Here is a 20,967-nt window from a genome sequence, read left to right as displayed (position 1 = left end):
ATGTTCTATAAAAAAAATCAGGAATTTTTGGATAAAATACTAAACATCAGGCCAAAAAAGGATAGAATATTTTTTATCGGGACAACTACAAATCCTGCTCATTTAAAAATAAAGAACAGAAGATTTGACTTTATGTACATATCACTGAATGGTTTTTATTTACTACAAAGTATATAATTTATATGGCCAGAGAATTGATTCAATTAAAACATTTGTAAAAAAAAAAGTTGAAGTTTTCTACTGTGCAATTAAACAAATTTATTCTAAAAAATTTTTTGTAAACCCAGTTTCATAATTTAACATGGAGTAAAGCAGTTTTCTTTGAAGAAAACAAATGGAGCAACAAAAAAAAATTTTTTTTAAGGAGTAATGGAGTAAACCAAATCAAGTCTCTTTGAAGGAAACCAATGGAGTAAATCAATTATTTTTTTAAGGAAAGCAATGGGACGGAGTAAACCAAATCAAGTCTCTTTTAAGGAAACCAATAATCAATTATTACTTTTTTTTAAGGGAAGCAATAGATGGAGTAATTCAATTATTTTTTTAAGGAAAGCAAATGAAAACCAAATCAATTATTTTTTAAAGGAAACCAATGAAGTAAATCAACTATTTTTTAAAGGAAAGCAATGGATGGAATAAACAAATTCTGTTTGAAGGAAAACTACCAAGATTTATCCTGAATTGAATTCAGAGTCAAATGATAAATGGTGAAAATCGATATTTATAATGCAAACTTAAAAACTAAGTAACAAAATGAAAATAAATGTAGACATACATGTAAATTTATAGTTTTGTCTTCAATATGACTATCAGACTCTCTAAAGGCACTAAAAGGTTCATATGCTTGGGAGACTGGAGTTACAGGATGCATTTGTTCTTTTCTCTTCTTTCTATGGAGGGAAAAAAAAATACAAATTGTAAAATCTGCTTTGTATATAAATGAATAAAAATAGGTAAGAAATACTATAATGCTCTTTAAAAAATATATAGATAGAATATCTTTAAATTTAATTTTATTTGACTATGATTAAAATTTTTATCAATTAAAGATTTGCCTATATTTGAGATTGATCAAAAATAAATTTCCCAGTTCATTGGCATTATAGGCAGAGAATGTAATCTATGCAAAATATACTATAAATTACTGGTGATTTTATGAACGGGAACTAAAGTAGTGTTATATTTTGGAAACATTGAAAATTAAAAATATCTTATAAGTTCTTTTTCTTTTTAAATTTTCATTTTCCAATTTTTTTCTTGCACTGAAAGAATAACTATCAACTTAAATTTGAAGTGAATTGATTAAAAGGGAAACAAATAAAATTTGTTGTTTAAAAAAATACTAAAACCTTTAAATGTTATCAAAACTTCACAAATACTTTCATAAAAACACCATGAAATTTTAAAATTGAAAGAATCGATTTATGATCATAATAACTATATACAAAAAACAAACAATAACTATCCATTTACAATTAAATGGCGCCTCTATAATATCACAAAATAATTATGTTTCAGAATTATATAATTTTTCATCTAGAATAATTTTACTAATTAATACACAATATTCAAATCGATAATCCTATTCATGAAAAAATTTAAATTCAAAGTAAATTGAAAAAAAATTTCACACTATATATCTATTGATATTTTTAACAAATAACAGCAGCTTTATAATGTCAGAAATACATGTTAGACACTACATAAAATACTCTGAATAATAATATTATACAAAATATCTCAAGAATTTTTGGTGAAAATAGTGTAAACTTACTTGATATGAACATATACTGCAACACAGACAACCACTAATATTATTATAAGAAGAGTAATTCCACCAGCGATGCTAGCAGTTTCTATCATAACTTGTTGCCTGGATGCTGAAAAAAAAGATATATATTCTCATCAATTACATTTCAGAAAATTTGGACATTCTAAAAATAGAGCTCTTGCAGGAACAGAAAAGTAATGCCATTTCAAAGGCATTAAATATTCGTTAGTCATAAAAACCAATTAATTTTTTTTTTCTGATCCGGCATTTTAAGGTTGTTGCTATCGAGGGTAAATATATTATTGATTAAAAATAAAATCTTAATAACAAATATCAAATGCACCGAAACGACATTACTTTCCTGTCCCCCTGATAAATTTCTAGGAAACAATTTTGCTGGTAAAAAAAGCTGCTGAGATTTAAGAATTAAAAAAAATTTTTGTGGGTAGTCTTAATTCTTTCTTATGGTTTTAATCCTGGGCAATAGGTTTCCAACCTATGATTCCTGATCCAAGTTTGAGTTGCGGAAGTTTAGGTTGATAAATTTCTATCTATGATCTAGCCTATCTAGCTAATTTGCAAGATTCTTTTTTATTGATAACCATTCTATTTAACCATTTTTTTTTAAACACTTTGGCACCATATTTTTTTAAATAATGAATTTTAATTAACTATAGTAATTTCAAAGACAATTTTTATGAAACTGTTCCCCATTTTAAATTCAGGTTGAGACCAGGAATTTGTATAATGATTAATAATTATGCCTATCTATCAGTTTTATAAATAAAATATACCGTGTGAAAGTACCAAGTTTGACCATAACTCATTTTCAAAAAAAAAAAAAAAAACTTTCTCCCAATACTACAGAGAGAGAGAGGGGGAAAAAAAAATTCACTTTAACAGGGAGCGCAGCTAGATTTTTTAACAAAAAATAAGCACCTTTAAAGTACTTTTTAAGCACTCAAAAAATATTTTTAATCACTTTTAAAAAAAAAATCATAATTAGGATCTGTGCGGTAATAAAAATTATTTTTTTCTATCCTTTAAAGTTCTTAATTTATAACCACAAAATCAATAAAATTTAGCAATATTTTCAAAAGCTTTACATAATCATGATAATATAACTAGTTTCTGATAAATATCGCAGAGAAAATTGTGAAAATCATGCATTTTTTGTAATTTAGAATGACAATGGATACAGCAAAGAAAAAAATATCCTTTTAAAAGATAGAAAATTAAGCACTTTTTACTAAAACGTAAATAAAAAATAAGCATCTTTCAAAAACTCTACGCACCCTGTTTAACTACTAAAATATATTTCATATTTTTTAAAAAATCCACTTTCATTTGTGACGGATAACTGATAACTAAATGCTTCCATTTCAATCAAATTTAGCAATAACATTAAATTGCATTGTATATATTACAATAAAATTACATGCTAAGAATAAATACATACCTAGATAAGAACCTTCTAAATCTTTAAATTCACATCTTTGGCCAACATAGCCATCTGCACATCTGAAAATAGTTAAAATGAAATTTAGGCATAAAGAAAACGTCATTTATTTGAAGAGCATTCATTAATACATCTTGATTAATTAACAAGCACTACTGAATATACTCACTCGCAATTGTACAAGATGGATTCTCCTATTTTAACAGAGAAGCACGTGGCTCCATTTAAGCAATACCACTTGGCATAGGCCTCAGGACAAGCATAGGTTTGGAATGTAATATTCGGCCTCATCGTAGGTTGAGGAGGGGGTCTGGGCCTTGGCGTGGAACGTGATGAACAAGCACCTAGGAGAAAAAAGCAAAGTGTAACCACACAAAAAATAATATTTATGTAGAAAGGAGTATAATTACTGATTATAATACGCTAATTAAAAGTTCATTAGCACATCTAGTCATAAAATATTTTACACAGAAAATTAATTGAAAATAATTCGTTATGTAATTTTCTGCTTTCTAATACCATTCTAAAAGAGCTTTTTTTTTTCCAAAAAAAAAATTATGAAATCCAAATATTGGTGATTAAATAAGTAACAGTATTTTGACAACACTAAAAAAAATCACCAATAACAATTGAGACGTTTAAAAAAGCTCGCAATCAGAGCTACTGTTAGGATATTAATAACTACATGGATCAATTAAATAATGAAAAAAGTTTTGAAACTGCAAAATGTTTCTTTAAAAATGTAGAAATAATTAAATTATAATCTATAGCTTGAAAATAACAGATATGTAAACTGAAACCTCCTGGTACTTTCCGTGCCATATTTCGGCAAATAATAATAATAAAAGTATATAATTAATAGAAAATAACTCGTACATAAAATTTTTAAATGCTTGCATGAAAATAGATTCAACATATCACTTTTTACAATTTAAACTAAAACTTGATTAAATATTTTTTTTTATATATATTTTAAAAAATATGGAATAATATCATTTATGAATGTAATCAGGCTGGCCTGAATAATTTCAGGCCATCGCTTCTGTTTTTTGCGTACAGCCAATACTGAATGAAAACCTCAAAATCAAATCGGAGAAATACATTTTTAAGATAACATTGTTAAGATAAATACATTGTTACATTATTCAGTCTTTTAAATACATTGTCCCAAAATTATACAGCGAATAATAAAGGATTTTCTTCACATCTGTATTCTAGGAATAATTTTAAATCCCCATTTTTTTAATTAAATTAACTTAGATTTGTAACTAGACTAGAGTTGGGTTCAAAATTACAAGTCTATGGAGTTGAACAATACTAGTCGTAAATCCAAAAATTAGGTCGGCTGTTCAACGACGGTTATAAAATATAAAATTTGTTAAAGCTTTTATTACTAACAAAATGTATTTTTGGAAATTTAGAGTGTATGAATTTCTGAGAAATTAAAATATGTTTTGGAAAATTTTTTAACTTTTTATTTAATTATGTATCATAATTTTTTATTTATTTAGTTCAATTTTCAAATCTTCATATTTTCGATCAATTGAGCATAACTGGACTCCGTCTATAACATGTTACAGGAATCAACGAATTTAAGAATGGATTTTTAAATCACACTTTTCGACATAAAGATAATTTACGTAGCAAAACTTTCAGGCATATTATAAATGTGCTTTTGGCACCAGATAATTACGGAAATATCGCTCCATAAATCAACTCTCAAACAGGATCTCATAAACTCATTTAGAACAATTCGCCAATACATAAAACTTATAGATGAGGTTGGATGCAGCAATAAAAAATTTTAGTTATGCTTGGCGAACATCTGTTCTCAAACAGCCAAAATAAAAGGTCATTAAAGTACAGCTAATGTATAAAAATCATTGGAGAATGCGATTATTCTCTCTCTCTGCCCCCACGCTCTTGTTAAATCGCCAAGTTAATTCAGAAAAGAGTGATGATCGTTATAACTATAGATGTTAAAACGATTTGACCCCTAAGTCAAGTTTGGCTTTAAGCTCTGAAATTGCAGCTTTCAATATGAGGGGGCGGGAGTCGTGATTTTACGCTCCAGGGAAGGTTTTTTTTTCTTCATTATACCCTCGAGTTTTTAGAATATTAACTTATAAATAAATGATTACAAGCAAGCCCTTATCCTCGATTTCTTTTTCACGTGTTGAAACAATGCATAGCATTTATACCAAAATTCTTTATTCTTTTAAATTACAAAGAGGAAAAAATTACCAAATTTTAAGTTTGGTTTATCAGCAAAAAAGTTTGGATAATAATTTTTTTTCTTTCTCCACATCTGCTATAGAATTTCTAAAACTGGAATGTGCAATCATTTTCTGCCCAATAATCTCATTTCAATTAAAGCTGGTTTTACTTCATACAAACCTTACAGATATATCAAACTTATGATGCAAAGCGCGTACTGAAAATTGTTATCAAATTAAAACTCCAAAAACTGAAAAGTACTGAATCTTCCAGAATAATAGGAGACTTCGCTAATCACCACTCGCCTGATATTCTTTAGTACAAATTTAACAGTTCATAATCCTCGAACTAATTAACGAACCTTAATTTTTTATTGTTGTAATATACCCCCTAGATTTTTCAATACCCTTTTTTAGTCTTAGAGTTTTAACACAGAAAAAAAATGCAATGTAAAAAGAAAAGCAGAAAAAAAACGTGTTCCTCTATAGTTGCATTTCTGTGGTTTGAAGAGTGGTATTTTTTATGACAAGCTTAATAATTAATAATTCCCATACTACTTCACGAATGTTCTTTTTTTTCTTCTTTTAATTGTGCTCCTAGTACATTTTTCAACCTAACTTCGCAATTTTACGTCTCAAAATCTAATAATTTTTTGCAACCAAACGAGATTAAAGTTGGACATCCAAAACAGTGGTGGCGCTTACGATTTTTCAAACACAGAGCGAAACTACGCGACAATAATTTCCAAACTGTATCAACAAGTCTGGAAGATACCAGCGTTGCAGCATCCTGAACTGAATTAACTTCCAAGTATCTATCATAATGAAAACACCCGTCCACGCTCTGATGCACTTTAACAGGTTTTTATTTTCACACTACACAATCTAATATTAAAAAAAAAAAAAAAAAAAAAGACTCCAGCNAAAAAAAAAAAAAAACATCTCTAGAATAGATGGATAGATCACGGGGAACATTTTTTCCAAAAGCTTTAAAACAAGTTTTATTTTGCTGCCTGTCTCTACAGTGACATACAGAAAGTGCCATTCCGATATATATATATTAAGAGAACAGCTGGTCAAGGGCTATTAAATAAAGCAACGTCTGTACTAATTACTGAGGATTTCCAAGTGGGTAGTCACCGATTCAGTTTGCTGGCCATCATGGCCCAGGCCAAAGTGCGTGCCTCTCAGCTATTAAGAGCAAAGTCTTTTAAAAGTCAATTTTATTTTTTGTTTGTCAGCAGTAATTTAATATTCTCTCTCGTTCCCAAAAGCATCAAAGGAGTTTTACAGCATCTGTTCCCTCATAACTGAAGGGTATAGTTTTCGTCTTTATTCATTCACATAAAGAACTCAGTTATTATTAAAAAGAGGTTGTTCATTAACGTCAGGTGTCGTAGCAGTTAATATAGAAATGTGCGTTGCTATAAAATGGCACGCGACAATAATCAAATACAAAAGAATGTGCGTAATTGGCGTTATGAAATACGGAGCTTGGCAATTTGGCGCTATTTCCTGCTTATTAGACGTCAATTGATCCGGAGCCTGTGGGGTAATACCCCCCATTTGAAAGGTGCTAATTTGAGATACATGCCGAGGTTGATTATTTGCATGGTTGGTGCAGGGATATCCCTTATAAAAAACACCTCGACAGTGAGACTTCATACATGTATCTTGTAACAAAAAAATTAATGAATAAATTTAAAAAAAAATGCAGCACCAATTTTCTAAGAAAATGTTTGACACTTGTTTTAACTCGATTCCTACCTCGTTATTGGCAACAGTTTTTAAAGTTCAAGACTTGGCTCTTAAGAAAGTAAACTCTTAAAATGACATGCACAACATGAAGAAACAGTTTTAATAAATCACAAGCAATCAGAAAGTACATGGATATAATCATTTATAACAACATACTAGCGAAATAAGAGATTGCTCCGTTACAATACCAATACCCTAATAACAAGAAGTTATATCTTTTATAAGACTAACATCGAAATACATCTTTTAAAATGTTAATTTTACGCATAATGGCTATGAATATTTTTTTAATCACATATCTTTATAAGTTAAAATTTTTTCTAGTAACGCACTTCGGTTATTGATGGTAATAAAAAATTATGGAAAAAAAAAGTTTTTGAGATAACAAGAAATTGCAGATTCACGACGATCTGCAATGCATCTATAAGAGTTAATGAACGAAGGCTTCAGAGTTTAGAGTTCAAATTTTGAATTTATTTAGAAGGAAAAAAGTACATTTCAAAATCATTAAATTCAAACATAATTCACGCTATGCAACTTAGAAGAATTTTATTCGAACAAAAAGTAAGTAACATAAGAAAGGAATTCCAATTTTCACAAAAAAATAATTAAATAAATAAAATAAAATTGTCTCAAAAGTAGATCGAGATTCTTGCACAGACTCAAAGGCCTTTAGTGCGACGTAAATATTACAAACTAAATAATAATTTTTAGGTATAATATGAAGGATGAAACATGGACTCAAGTGTGTTGAAGATTTAAACGTATTTAAAATCATGTGACACATGCGCATATTAGGAAATTAATTTGTTACAAATCGATTTCTTAGATCCGAATGGGCATTGCCTTTTAAAATATCTTTTAATCAATTCCTGCCTGGAGATTAAAAATGCACCAATGTAGTTAAACAGTATTGTTAGTAAATTATAAATAAGTTTTTATAGTTTGGTCTGCTACTTACTAAATCGTTAGCATTTTAATTAACCCTCTAAGCAAGATGGTTAGCCTGGTCAAGACTGGTAGTTTTTTTAGCATACAAATTTTTTAAAAAAAAAAACTAAAAAAAATTCTAAATTGGCAGATTTTTGAATTATTGCAATTTAATTAGAACTAAAACATGGCTATAATTTTCACTTGACTGTGGAGAGCCTCTAATATGTCCAGTTCATAGAGTGGACAGTCAGCAGGTGTCCGCGCCACATATATGTAGGTAGATAGCGTCAGGTAGAGAGGAAATAGGAAACGCCGCATTTCCTTTCCATTGAAGCTGAGACTGAGTCAGTAACCTTTGGTCTCTAAACACCGCCCACGCACCTATCATGGTCATCCCTACGTACTTTTCACGGACATTATTTTTATAGTAATAATAAAAAAAAACTGGCATGGGCGTGAGAAAAACTTAAGAGATTTAATTCCTGAGAACTTTTTCCATTTGAGTACCAATTAAAAACATATGTTGGCTCTAAAATATTCTTTAGTTTCATGAAGCGTTAACAATGAGAATTTGCAAGCATGCGAAAGTCAAGTTTGCACATTCCTAGAAACCATGCATCCAGAAAGGCAGGTGCCAATGCATATGGCGGATATTCATAACTGGATAGTTCCCAAAAGAAAGTGGTTCCTCTCAATTTTGCTCAAAGCGAATTTCTATTCATCCTGTTGGTCTATGCAAATAATAAAATCACGCCGCATTGCAGAACTTTTTAACATTACTAAGACCACAGAAATATTCACTGAATAGTGAGAAATATCAACAAGCTATGAAATGCCGTATAAAAATTATACCAAGTTCTACAATGGAATAAAAGTAGGTAAATAAAAGGTAGATCATCAATTCCATTTCATTAAAATTAGATTTCAAGCTATTGTCAACCAAATTGACGATTGCCATTCCTGATTATTTTCATTTTAAAGAGTATAGGTTTCAACGAGACATAATTAAAATAATTCTTTATTATAAAAAGAATTCTTATTCTTTATACCTATTGTAATGCTAATTTACTTAAAATCGCTCATTTTTAGAAATAAGGTTTAAAAAAATCTACATTTCAAGATAAAAAAATAAAACCTTCATAAAAAGAATGTGTACTAAAATAAGGTTAAATAAAAGGTTTTGGGTAACTTGCATTTTATATCAAACGTATAAAAAATACCTCCCTTTTTTATACTTAATAAAACAAACACATAATTCAAGAACGAATAAAATTTCGTAATTTAATTCCCCTATTACATCTAATTTACTGCAATTCACTTAATCTAAGCATTAATTTCGGAGAGAAAGTTGGAAATCCACACTAATTGTTAAAAAAATAAAGGGAAAAAAATGCGTATTGAAATCGAGTAAAAAAAAAAAAGGATGCAGTAATGTAATGCAAAGTATTAAAATACCTTGCATTACACCTCAAATGTCTTTTTTTTTTCTTCTTTAAAGATTTTTGAAGCAGTACACCCATCCTTTTAAGCTTTTAAGAACGAATAAAATTTCCTAACAATTTTATTTTACTATTAAATCTCTGAATGATCAGAAACGGGACAAAGATAGAAGGGAGAGAGGTAAAAGAAAAAAGGAAAAAAAATTATAGATCGCAAATGAAGCAATTTTCTAGGGAGGAGATAGATGAACGAGATCACCAAGTTGTGCAAAGAGCAAACAACAATCACTGGGGGCTACTAACGGGTGCCAAACTATAGGACACAACAACCAATCCACGCTGCGTGAGTACGTACGCGTGTGCAACATGCAGGACGCGTGCCATACTACTGCTGCTACCACCTGGAGGAGATCCCTTCCTCACCTGGTTATTAGAGGGGTGGGGGATGGAGATAAGACGGCCAGTTGTTGCACAGAGGGAGGGGGGAACACCACACACAACGGCAGCTGTCCGAAAAGCAAGAAAAAGGAGACTTTTTTTTCCTTCGCGGGCGAGGAGACAATGCATATTATAGGGTGCACGGGGGCAAGCTTTTCTTGCTTTACTAGCTATAACATATGACCAACTTTGATTTGCCTCACCAAGAAGTGGGAGGGGGGTAAGAAGGGAGAATGGGATGCTGCTAGATTATACAGTCATTTATTTCGAATAAAAATAATTCAAATAAGGAGGTTTGTTCTGTTAAAAAAGAAGTCGATGAATTGCAGCACTTCAAATAAATTTTTATTTTTAATGTAGATACTTCTGAAATAAATTTTAAATTATTATATTTTATGTGTTAATCAAACTTTATGCATTTTACAGAAATAAAAAAAAAAGATACTGTAACAGAAAAGAAATATCGTAAAGGAATATTCGTTTACTTTTTAATACTAAATTATATTAATTTAATAATAATTAAATGATAAAATATTTATTTTCTAGATAACTGCAGATTTAATTATAAAATAAATTTTACAAAAGTACTTTTACAAGTTTTTTTTCCTCCGATGCCCACCCTCTTAGGGACACCATAGTAGGTCCACCCACAAAAAGAAGGGCAGATAGTACAAAAAAGAGGTACAGAGAAGAACATCCATTCCTTATCCGGGATTTGAACGAGGGACCTTTCTGACTTGAGGTCAGCTCTCTGACCACCATGCTGTGATGATTTTTTTTCAGTAAGTAATTATATGCTACTAAGTAAGTAATTATATGTTACTTAAGTGCCAATTCTATTATGTTACAAATTTACTTTTTTATCTTAAAATTGATATTTAAGAGGCCTAAACTTTAGTCATACGAAGCAAATTGAGAATAAAATAATTCATTAATAGTTGAATAAATTTCTATAGCATGCCAACATGGAAAACATTTTCCTCTTTTCTTACTACAATTTCGATAAAAAGAGTTCATAAGGGAAAAAAATATTACAATAACAAACGAAAAATATTCTAAGTTTATAAAATTAATGAATATATTGCAACACTAAAAGTACACACAATATATATTGTAATTCGAATACGAATGTATTGCGATAGTTTCCGTAAATGTGGCAGTTATGCTTACTTTTTTTAAAAAATTTTTTTAAAAAAGGCTTTTTCTTTATCTAGTTGGCAAAATTATTGTCCAATGTAAAGAAAGATTCGTAAAATTGTAAAGATATCGCCTGTATCATTCAATATCAATATTTCATGATGATATATATCGCGATGATAACCAGCACTAAAAGCTTAAAAACAGGTTTAAAAAAACTCATCAAAAAATTCTGAATGCGCACACAAATAAATAAAATAAAACAATTATTTTTTTACAAAAAAATATTTTATACAATATATTTAAAAACTAGTATTTTTGCACGGTCAAAATATAAATAAATCGATGAACTTCAGGAGTTCGCCACGACCGCTTTACGACAGCAGATAAGTGCCAAAGACAATGGATGGTTAGGATGCCAATCATGAATAGATATTAGCCAAAAACCCAAAATTAGGTGATCTTTGACATGTGGCGGCATGCTCTGTGGCAAGCCAGCTGAGACTCCGTAATCCTACGCACAATGGCATGAAATCCCCTGTCGCCGACGCCTACACACATAGGGCATGACTTTTTTTTTTATATATATTTTTTTTATCTTCCACATTTATTATTTTCATAACCTGTCTGTATATCAGTAAGGATGTAAACATAAAAAAGGAAGAAAGGAAAGGAAGGAAGACGGGAAAAGAAGTTGGGTGCAGCAGGTGTGTGTGTGTGTGATTTGTCCTTGCTTTTTGTCCGGCAAGTCAAGAGGTAGACACATTCCGACAATCGAATATTCGAATTTTTATTTACATTTCATTCGGCATATTGTGGGGAGTTTCTATTTCTGACTTTTTTGACAATCGGACGAAGTTATTGTTACTTTAATAATAAAAAAATAGTGAAAACATCTGCCAAGTAGATACGATAAACAAGCTTATATGCGAGTAATTAATTTCTAGTAGCGTTTATATAAAAAATTTATTTTCATATTTTCTAAAGGAAATGATAAAATTTTTAATTCGAATATTCATCATCCTTAAAAATTATTGGATATCTAAAAAGAGTTATTACAATTAAATATTATTAAAAAATGAAAAAAATAATAACGCGATTATTTTTTTTTAGCTTATAATTCCATATAAGCCATAATTCTTTCTATTTTAATTACAAAGTACTACAAGAAAAAAAGAAAAAAGTCTGCTGTCCAATTTTTCAGTAAATAAAATTATTATAAGCAAATTGCTCGACAAAATTTCCCCCTTTTGAACAAAAACGTGTAATTTTTGATTTTTTTTTAAATATTTTGACCTTAAAAAACAATAAAAAAATTTTTTTTATTACTTTATCGGCAACAGTTTCTAATTTCCAATATAAAGGAAGTTAATGCGTTGAATAGCTTTAGTTTAATATTAGTCCCGACCGTTTGAAAATTTTTGATTTAGTGTAAATCGCCTAAAAGCTGGTGCGATATTTTTTCTTAAAAAATTGCTATGCTTTAGTTAGTTGTTAGATACATGAGCAATATTTAAGATTTATATTCTTGAGTAGTTTTATACTGACAATTTCATCACAAAAAAAATGTAAAAAAATGAAAATTTTGTACCGATCGTAGAAGATCGATCTCAAATTATAGCGAAAGTAAGAACTAACAAAATATTACACTAAAAACTTTCAAAAGATTAATAAAATTTTTTAAAAAATATATAGTTTTTTTTNTTGCTATGCTTTAGTTAGTTGTTAGATACATGAGCAATATTTAAGATTTATATTCTTGAGTAGTTTTATACTGTCAATTTCATTAAAAAAATATATAAAAAAATAAAATTTTTGTACCGATCGTAGAAGATCTATCTCAAATTACAGAGAAAGTAAGAACTAACAAAATATTATACTAAAAACTTTCAAAAGATTAATAAAATTTTTTAAAAAATATATAGTTTTTCTTTTTTTTTGTATAATTGCACGCACTTCCCTTAAGACCTGCTATATTTAGGTAATTATAGCCATTCAGTTTTTTCAAGCAAAATTATTCTTTGAGTAGCAAAAGGAGAATATCAAATCTCAAGATATAGCCGACTACTTTCAGGTGTGGCAATAGGAGACGGAAGATGGGTTTCGGATGCTGTTTTACTTCCGTATCTAATTAATGCGTTTACAAGATACCCTCCTTTTTGTTCATCTCTCATATTAGAAAGTCACCTTCTACCCCTTACTTCCTGTTGAGGGGAAAAAACATATAGACATTTTTCTGCATTTTGAAGGAGAATCTTAAAACCAAAGAAAGGATGAAGAAGTTAACCACCCACAACGGGATTTTGGGGGAACAGTTATAAATATGGCCGCCAACTGGAAGTAATTTGTTATAAGCAAAATCTGATTTCTTCTGTTCAGAAAAAAAAAATAGGTAGGAAGTTGGCGTCATTTATAAGTGTTTACAGACATATGCCATACATTAAACTTCTGTTTCTAATCACATAGCTTCTATCTTTACTTGTCTTTTCATTAAAACCCTTTCTTAATAATCCTTAATAATCCAAATTTGGAATAAGACGATATTAGTATTCGTTACATCTTGTTGAATGAAAACTTAGTTTATTGTTAAATACATTGAGTAGCATTTTGATCTAAATCAAACAACAAAACTGAATCCCTTAGCGTTCAATTCATGCAAAATATAGGATTTCTTTTTGTTGTATAAGAAATTCTGAGTTTATTTATGTAACAAAATTGGATTACGTTTTGTTGCATAAGAAATTTTTTGTGTTTGTTTAGTTAACAATATTGATTTTTTCCCTTTTTTTTTGCATAAAAATTGACAAAGTTGAGTTCTATTATGCTGCACTTTTTATTTTATAACCGTCGTTGAATAGCCGACCCAATTTTATGGGTTTACGACTACTAATGTTCAACTCCTTAGCTTTGTAATTTTTAACTCAATCCAGAAGACAAGAGAACTACTGGATCAAGTATAAGGGAGAAACTCGCCTTCGTGGAGGGCTTTTTTAACCCGCATTTGCGTTCTATGGAGAGGAAAACCACGAAAATCTCTCATGGTTAGCCTGACGGCAAAGGGACTCTATCCTATGATCCGTCTACCGCTGTGGATATTTTAGGTTAGCACTGTGGTCAGTATGAGCCGGGTGCAGAATTCGTATCGACCAGCTATTGCTGGGATTCGAACCCGGCTCACCGGACCCGGAGGGCGAACGCTCTATCCACTGAGTCACCCCGACGCTGTTTTGCTGCATTGTAAATTTTGTGCTCATGCAAATAACAAAATTAAATTTTCTTTTATTGTATAGGAAATTTGAATTTCATTTAAACAACTACTGTGGCTCTTGTTAGTTACATTGGAAATTTTGTGTTCATTTAAATAAACAAAGTTTTTTTTTTTTTTTTCGATTAGGAAATTTTGAATTTCTTTAGGCAACGGAATTGGGGAAAAGAAAAGTAAAATGTATTCAAACAAGCAAAAACCTAATTTATAAAGAAAAAAAATTACAATTTCTAGAAGGCATGTTTCATACCGAAAATTAAAAATTATCATTAACTCTTGAAACAATGCTTAGTAAGTGAATAAACAATATTTATTCACGTTACAGCGAAGAAGGACAAGAATATATTGATTCAGCTAAGTCATAAACTATATCCGCATAGCTCAATCTTTTACTCATTGCAACATTTGAGAAAGGAAATATATGTTTACCTAAAACCGTTCATCGTTTCATGGCTTTTCAAAACAGTGTTTAACGAAACTAGAAAGCATAAAACCTAGAAATTTCGAATTTAGAAACTAATCTTTTAAAACAACAAAATTTAGTTATTTAAAAGCACTCATTTTTTTATTAATCAAGCATTGCAATTAATATATTCATTAACGAATATGTTACATTTAATGTATCTATATTCTAGGAATAAATAGTAACTAAATTTGTATTTAAGAGTAAAATATTTGAAGAAACTTTCATATAGAAATTCCATTACATTTCTAACGTTAAGCAGCATTTGAATATAGAGATAAAAGTTTAAATGCTACAGCGTGCTTTAAGTAGAAAAAACAAACTCATTTTGATTTTGAATTAACAGATGAAAAAGAGACGTGGCCAATTTATCCATTAATCAAACCAAACAAATAAATTTAATGCATTCAATAACTATATAATTATTTAATTTTTTATTCTAATATAAATATATAAATTTAATAAGTTGATATTTAAAATTTTTCTTTTAACTTTTAATAAATTTTTATCCCATTTATTTTTTAAATAAATTTTTATTCCAGATCGCACTTCAAAGTTTATAACTCAGAATTCGTAAAAAGTACGTGCTAAAAAAATTAATGAGATATACTTCAAAATAAATAAAGGGGAAAAAAACGATAATTTAAGCCCTTAACAAACTTCCAAATCAAATTACCCAAGTAAAGTAGGTGTAAAATCTCGCCTTTATTTATTTAAAAAAAAAAAATTTAAAAATTATTAAATAAAAAAATAAAAAAACATTATTTCTTATTAGTCCCAATTTGGGCGACGAAATACGAAGAGTTGAAAGAAAAACCGCAAACGATTTTCCTAACCATTGGAATCATTAAAAACGATAATTTAAAAAAAGAAAAAGAAAAAGAAGAAGACATCGTTTGAGTTTTGAATGATAAGCAGGAAAGGAAGTAACATCTCAACAATGTCGCTGATTGCTGCGCTGAGTGCTGACAAAAAGACAGTCCGATCTCCTTCAGAGAGAGAGAGGAATGCGATACACCATCCGCAGGGATGCTGAGGAGGAGGCTCAAGAGCGGGGGTTGCCGACTTCCGACTAGCCGCACATCTCCCGCCCACAGCTGCAAAACATGGGAATCTCAGCTGTTCGAACGACCCACCCATTTTTCTTATATTCCAAAGTTCCGGAGTATAACAAAGAGCTGAAACCCGTTATAAAGGAGAGGATGTTGACAGTAAGGACTTGTTTACAAAATAAAGAAATATATTAGAAGTAGTTATTTTTTATTTTTTACTTTTAATGAAATGTGTCAAAATATGAATAGACTAAGTATATATAAGGCAGAAATCGAAGATATTATTCTATGAACGGAAGAAAAAAAAATTAAATACTGATTGTATAATATATAACCATGTAACTAAAATTATAACTAAACTGTAAATGCACTAAAAAATAAATTAAAATTGAAAACAAAAATTGTAATAAAAGAGGGAGAATTCTTTTTATAGTTCTAGATTATGTAAAGGCTAGAAATTAAAACTCTGTTTAGAATAAACTAATAATTGAATTTTGATGAAATTATGCATGTATGCATAATTGCAGAAAAAAATTGGCAAAAAGTGAAAAAAATGCAAATAAGAAAAAAGACGACAGATAATTAATAGATAATTATGTATTAATATTCAATTATGTATTATTCATTCCATGCTATCGAAGAAATTTTTATTTGCATAGATAAATTAAAACATATATACGTTGTAATACGACCTAGCATTACAATTTAATAATACTATTATCATTAAAAGAACTAAGCACGTATATTTTCAACACGGCTCTATTTTTAATTGATAATGTCACAAACACATATCTATATACTGTAACTTTGTGGAACAATAATCATTTATAATAATAATTGAAAAAATAAAGTAATTATAAGACCTATATGAGTAACAAAATATTAAGGAATCCACTTTAGATAGCGAGAATTTTTTTTTCATTCGATACTTATTGAACATGTCAGCTCAAGTACATTTTTAAGTACCATTTTCTCAGTACATTTTGAACAGATTAATTCAAATTGAGAAATTTTTTTACAACTAGTACACGCAATTTTTTTTAAGGTTTAGAATAGTATATATCTTTCAAAAATATTATTTATATCCATGCTAATTAATACAGTTACTATATAGTACATAAAAAATTTATTCCTGTGCTAATTATGTGTCGAAGATATGAATGCTCCACGCAAATATCTCAAAAGTTTTTGAACCGATTGGGAGCGAATATTTTTCTTTTTTCTGAATTGACTAAAATCTTGAGTACAAGACGTTAAATTTTTATGATAACACAAATTAAATATTTAATACCTTAAAATTATTCTGCAGTTACAGATTTTAAGTACTTTTAACAAAAACTAAACAGCACATTTTAGCTATTTCAAACTGATAAAATCGAATTAAACCAATTTTCACAATTATCGGTTATTTGTATAAAAAAATTCGCACTTTTCTAAAACTTTTTTTTTAAAACCTAAACTTAGAGGGCACTTAAAAATCGTTAATTTCATTCCTAAAAAAAAAAGAGCACGTTTGTCAACAAAAAAAATTTAAATTTTTAACAGACTCCTCACCACTTCCGTTTAGCAAACAAATTTATAGGAAGTGATACCGTTTTTAACAATTTTGCAAAGCATAAAAAAAAACATATATATATTCCAGATTACTCGAAAAACATATTTTTTGTGTCATTTTCCACATAAAATAACCGACTCTCTCTCTCTCACCCCTTTAAACCCCTGACTTGCCTCTTCATTTTTCAGCGGCATCACTTCAAATGTCATATCCCCCTCCCCCTAAGAAAGGGGGGAGACGTAATGAAAAGGATAACGTCAATACTTTTTAGCAATCGTTATTAAATTTATTCAAGGTTTCCAAGGAGTTAGGGAGACGTTAGGATAAAGGAGGAAATCTAGTGTTTTGGAGGTGAGGGGATACGAACCCCCCTCTTTCCTTCCGGACGGAGTGCATGTCGAGGCACGCGACATCTGTAAGCCCCCCACAGGAAATGAAATTCATCTCTCTCCAGCGGCATTTCTCTGCGCAATCCATTACATTTGGTGGCGCATATGCCCCTCTTGAAGCTACAAAAAAAGCTGCGATTTCAGTTGCGCAAAAAAAATGATTTTTTTTTTATTTAAAAAAGTAAGAAAAATAAAATAGAATAAGAAGCTTTCTTAGTGTCTATTAGAAATGGTTTCAAACTCAACCCCCAACCTAAAATAAAAATAATAAAAAAAACATGTCCGTCAATGAAAAGACTGAAATACCTATATTGCCCAAAAGCAGGCAAAATGACTGCATTGTAAAAGAATAACCAATGTATAAAGAAATTTGTTTAAAATTAATTTTTGATATTATTTTCAGTTATAATAACAAGTTATTAGTTAATATCAACAATAAAAATAATTATAAAAGTCACAAAATTCTAAGAAATTGCGTCATTATATACATCATAGTTCTTCTAACTGGAATTAAAAAAGCAGTAAAAATGACTTCCTTGAGCAATCTAGTATTAATAAACATGTGCGCCGGTCAAACATTTTTTTTAAACAACGCTATAACGATATTTTTTAAAATACATCACAAGATCCCAAGCAGCAAAATAACTTGGGTCCAATATTCATGGTATAATATGGTCCAATATTCATGAAATGTGGTTCAATAAGGGTTCTAAGGGCCTTTATTTTTCCGATATTTGCCCTATATAGAATTTCACGATTCAGCTGATATTTTACAGCCACTGTTCAACCAATATCGGTCCTATATAGAATGGTCAGAGTCCCCCGATATTTTATATCTATTATTTAGTCAATGTAGGTTCTATATTGACCAATGTAGGCCTTATATAGGGCATTCTAGGACCAATATTACAAAAATCTAGACATCCCAATATTGATTCCCCGGTGCATATTCTTAAAGAACCCATGTCAAGCCAATTTTGAATTCAACTGTGGCTAAGATAAAATTGCTGATAGGGATGATATTATGATATATATAGAATATATAATAGCTATCGATAAGGATAGCATTGCGAATATTGAATGCGATAATATGACAAACAAAATCAATATTAATCAAATATGTTATTATCGATAATAATGTCGTGTCGATCAAATATGTTATCGTGTTGATAATTTACAAATTTATTGAGAAATTTAAAAAAAAAAATTAAGAACAATTTTATCATCAACCCGAAATGCAAAAGGAAATACAGTTATTTTTCTTTTATAAATTAAAGAAAAAAGTTTTAAACATTTTTTTAAAAATTTAAGAAAAAAAAGTATAAGTTAATTCGTTACTAGAAAAAGAAACTCTCCTAATCAACACAATAAGTAAAAATATTAAGAGTTTACTAGTTTAGATGCATTTATTTATTTTGATAATAAATAGCAAATTAAATAGAAATCCTATTGCTATTGAATGAAATGCTATCCCATTACTATACACTTTTCACGAAAACCAACTCTGTATCAAAATTAGTCCAGTCTAAAATATACCTTTTTCCATTTATATGATAATTAAAAAAAAAAAATTTTAAATTAAAACTCATTCGTTTACACTCAAATATCTAGGTAAGTTTATTTTAGATTGAAAGTGGAACGAAAAACTATACGATCTAAATTAACTAAACGATCTAAAACTAAATGACCCATTTATAACATGAGACTAATAAACGGTAATTCAAAAAGCGTTAAATTCCATTTATGGACGAAAAAAACATGAATTATTATTAATTGAGTCCTACGTACTAGTTGTAAGTAACAAGTTGTTCATAAAACGAAAACAATTAGTCACTAATTTTTCTTTTAAAAAAATTTTTCATCGAAAGAAAATACGGAATCAATGTTTAACTAATGTATCGATACCTTGAGCTCCAATCCTAAGCAAATATTCTGCTTCCTTATTATACTAAGTTCAGTCATATTATTTATAAACTTGTTTACACAATACTATGACTCAATTTAAACAGAAATAAGGCGCTAAATTCAATGATACTATTTATTAACTTGATTGCAAGATACTATATGACTCAGTTTAAAAAGAAATATGGTGCAATTTGAGGCATAAGATTCACTAATGTAAACGATATTAAGGTTCAACCAAAGTTCATAACAACGTACAAAAATTCAGCCCATGTATAGATGTATATGAAATATAGTTTCAAAAGGGATTATCTTAGCGAAAATAAATATACATATTAGTGAAGAAAGAAGAAGAAAAATTATTAAAATAAAATATTTCTTTTAAATATTTAAAAAGAATTTTTAAAAATATTTAAAAAAATATTTTATATTAATTTTTTTTAATTCATAATCTTTATGTTTTCTCTTAATCTATATGTTTTCTCTCTTCTTAATCTTTATGTTTTCTCTATTTCATTAATCTTTATGTTTTCTCTATATTTTGTAACTTATTTTATGAGTTCTATATATTGCAGTTTATGCACAGTAAATAAAACTTATTAATTTTCGTCTTTTTTCTTTCTTCTTTTATCCTTTTTGCCTTTATTGTGCTATACATATATACAGTCAAACCGCGGTATAACAAACCCCTATTTACCGAATTTCGAGATTTAACGAATTTTATGAAGTTAATTAAGTAAATTTATAAGAAACAATGAATAGCGATTTTGACGCAGAAGTCGATGTCAATATGAATCTCCAGTGAAAACTGTTACTTTTTCTGATGCCTCGCACGGTCTGGAAACAGTGAAAACTTACATAATGCAGCAAAGATGTAAATGAAGGAGTATTTTCTTCTCTCCATGACGTTGTAAAAGAACTTTTTAAATAATTAAATCTTACTCACGAAATGCTCTAAAATTTCAAATTAATCAGCGCGTAATCACTCGCTGCATTTTAAGTTCCTGAATAAAAAGTATAAGAATTCTACTTTTTTGTGTATTTGCTCATTGGAAATGTTCGGATATTTCATAAGGTTTATAAATTTTTTATTTTTATTTTGTCCTCGATATAACGAATTATCCTCGATTTAGCGAATATTTTCGGTCCCTATGAACTCGTTAAATCGGGGTTTGGCTGTATATATATAT

General features: G+C 29.0%; 1 protein-coding gene across 3 annotated transcripts in view; it reads right to left on the bottom strand.

The window, feature by feature from the left end:
• Positions 1-20,967, bottom strand: part of LOC107447537 (protein spitz) — a 114,732-nt gene that overhangs the window by 4,991 nt on the left and 88,774 nt on the right. For all 3 annotated transcript variants that reach the window (XM_016062466.3, XM_043052245.2, XM_071179480.1), the window contains 4 exons: positions 3,400-3,574; positions 3,231-3,292; positions 1,775-1,880; positions 776-890 (listed from right to left, as the gene is read on the bottom strand). In XM_016062466.3, the coding sequence (XP_015917952.1) occupies positions 776-890; positions 1,775-1,880; positions 3,231-3,292; positions 3,400-3,574 (458 nt within the window). The remainder of the gene's footprint in view (positions 1-775; positions 891-1,774; positions 1,881-3,230; positions 3,293-3,399; positions 3,575-20,967) is intronic.

Source organism: Parasteatoda tepidariorum, chromosome 4 (assembly GCF_043381705.1).
Source record: "Parasteatoda tepidariorum isolate YZ-2023 chromosome 4, CAS_Ptep_4.0, whole genome shotgun sequence".
Lineage (NCBI taxonomy): Eukaryota > Metazoa > Arthropoda > Arachnida > Araneae > Theridiidae > Parasteatoda > Parasteatoda tepidariorum.
Note: the sequence above shows the minus strand (reverse complement) of the source record. Positions and strands in the feature narration are given on the sequence as shown.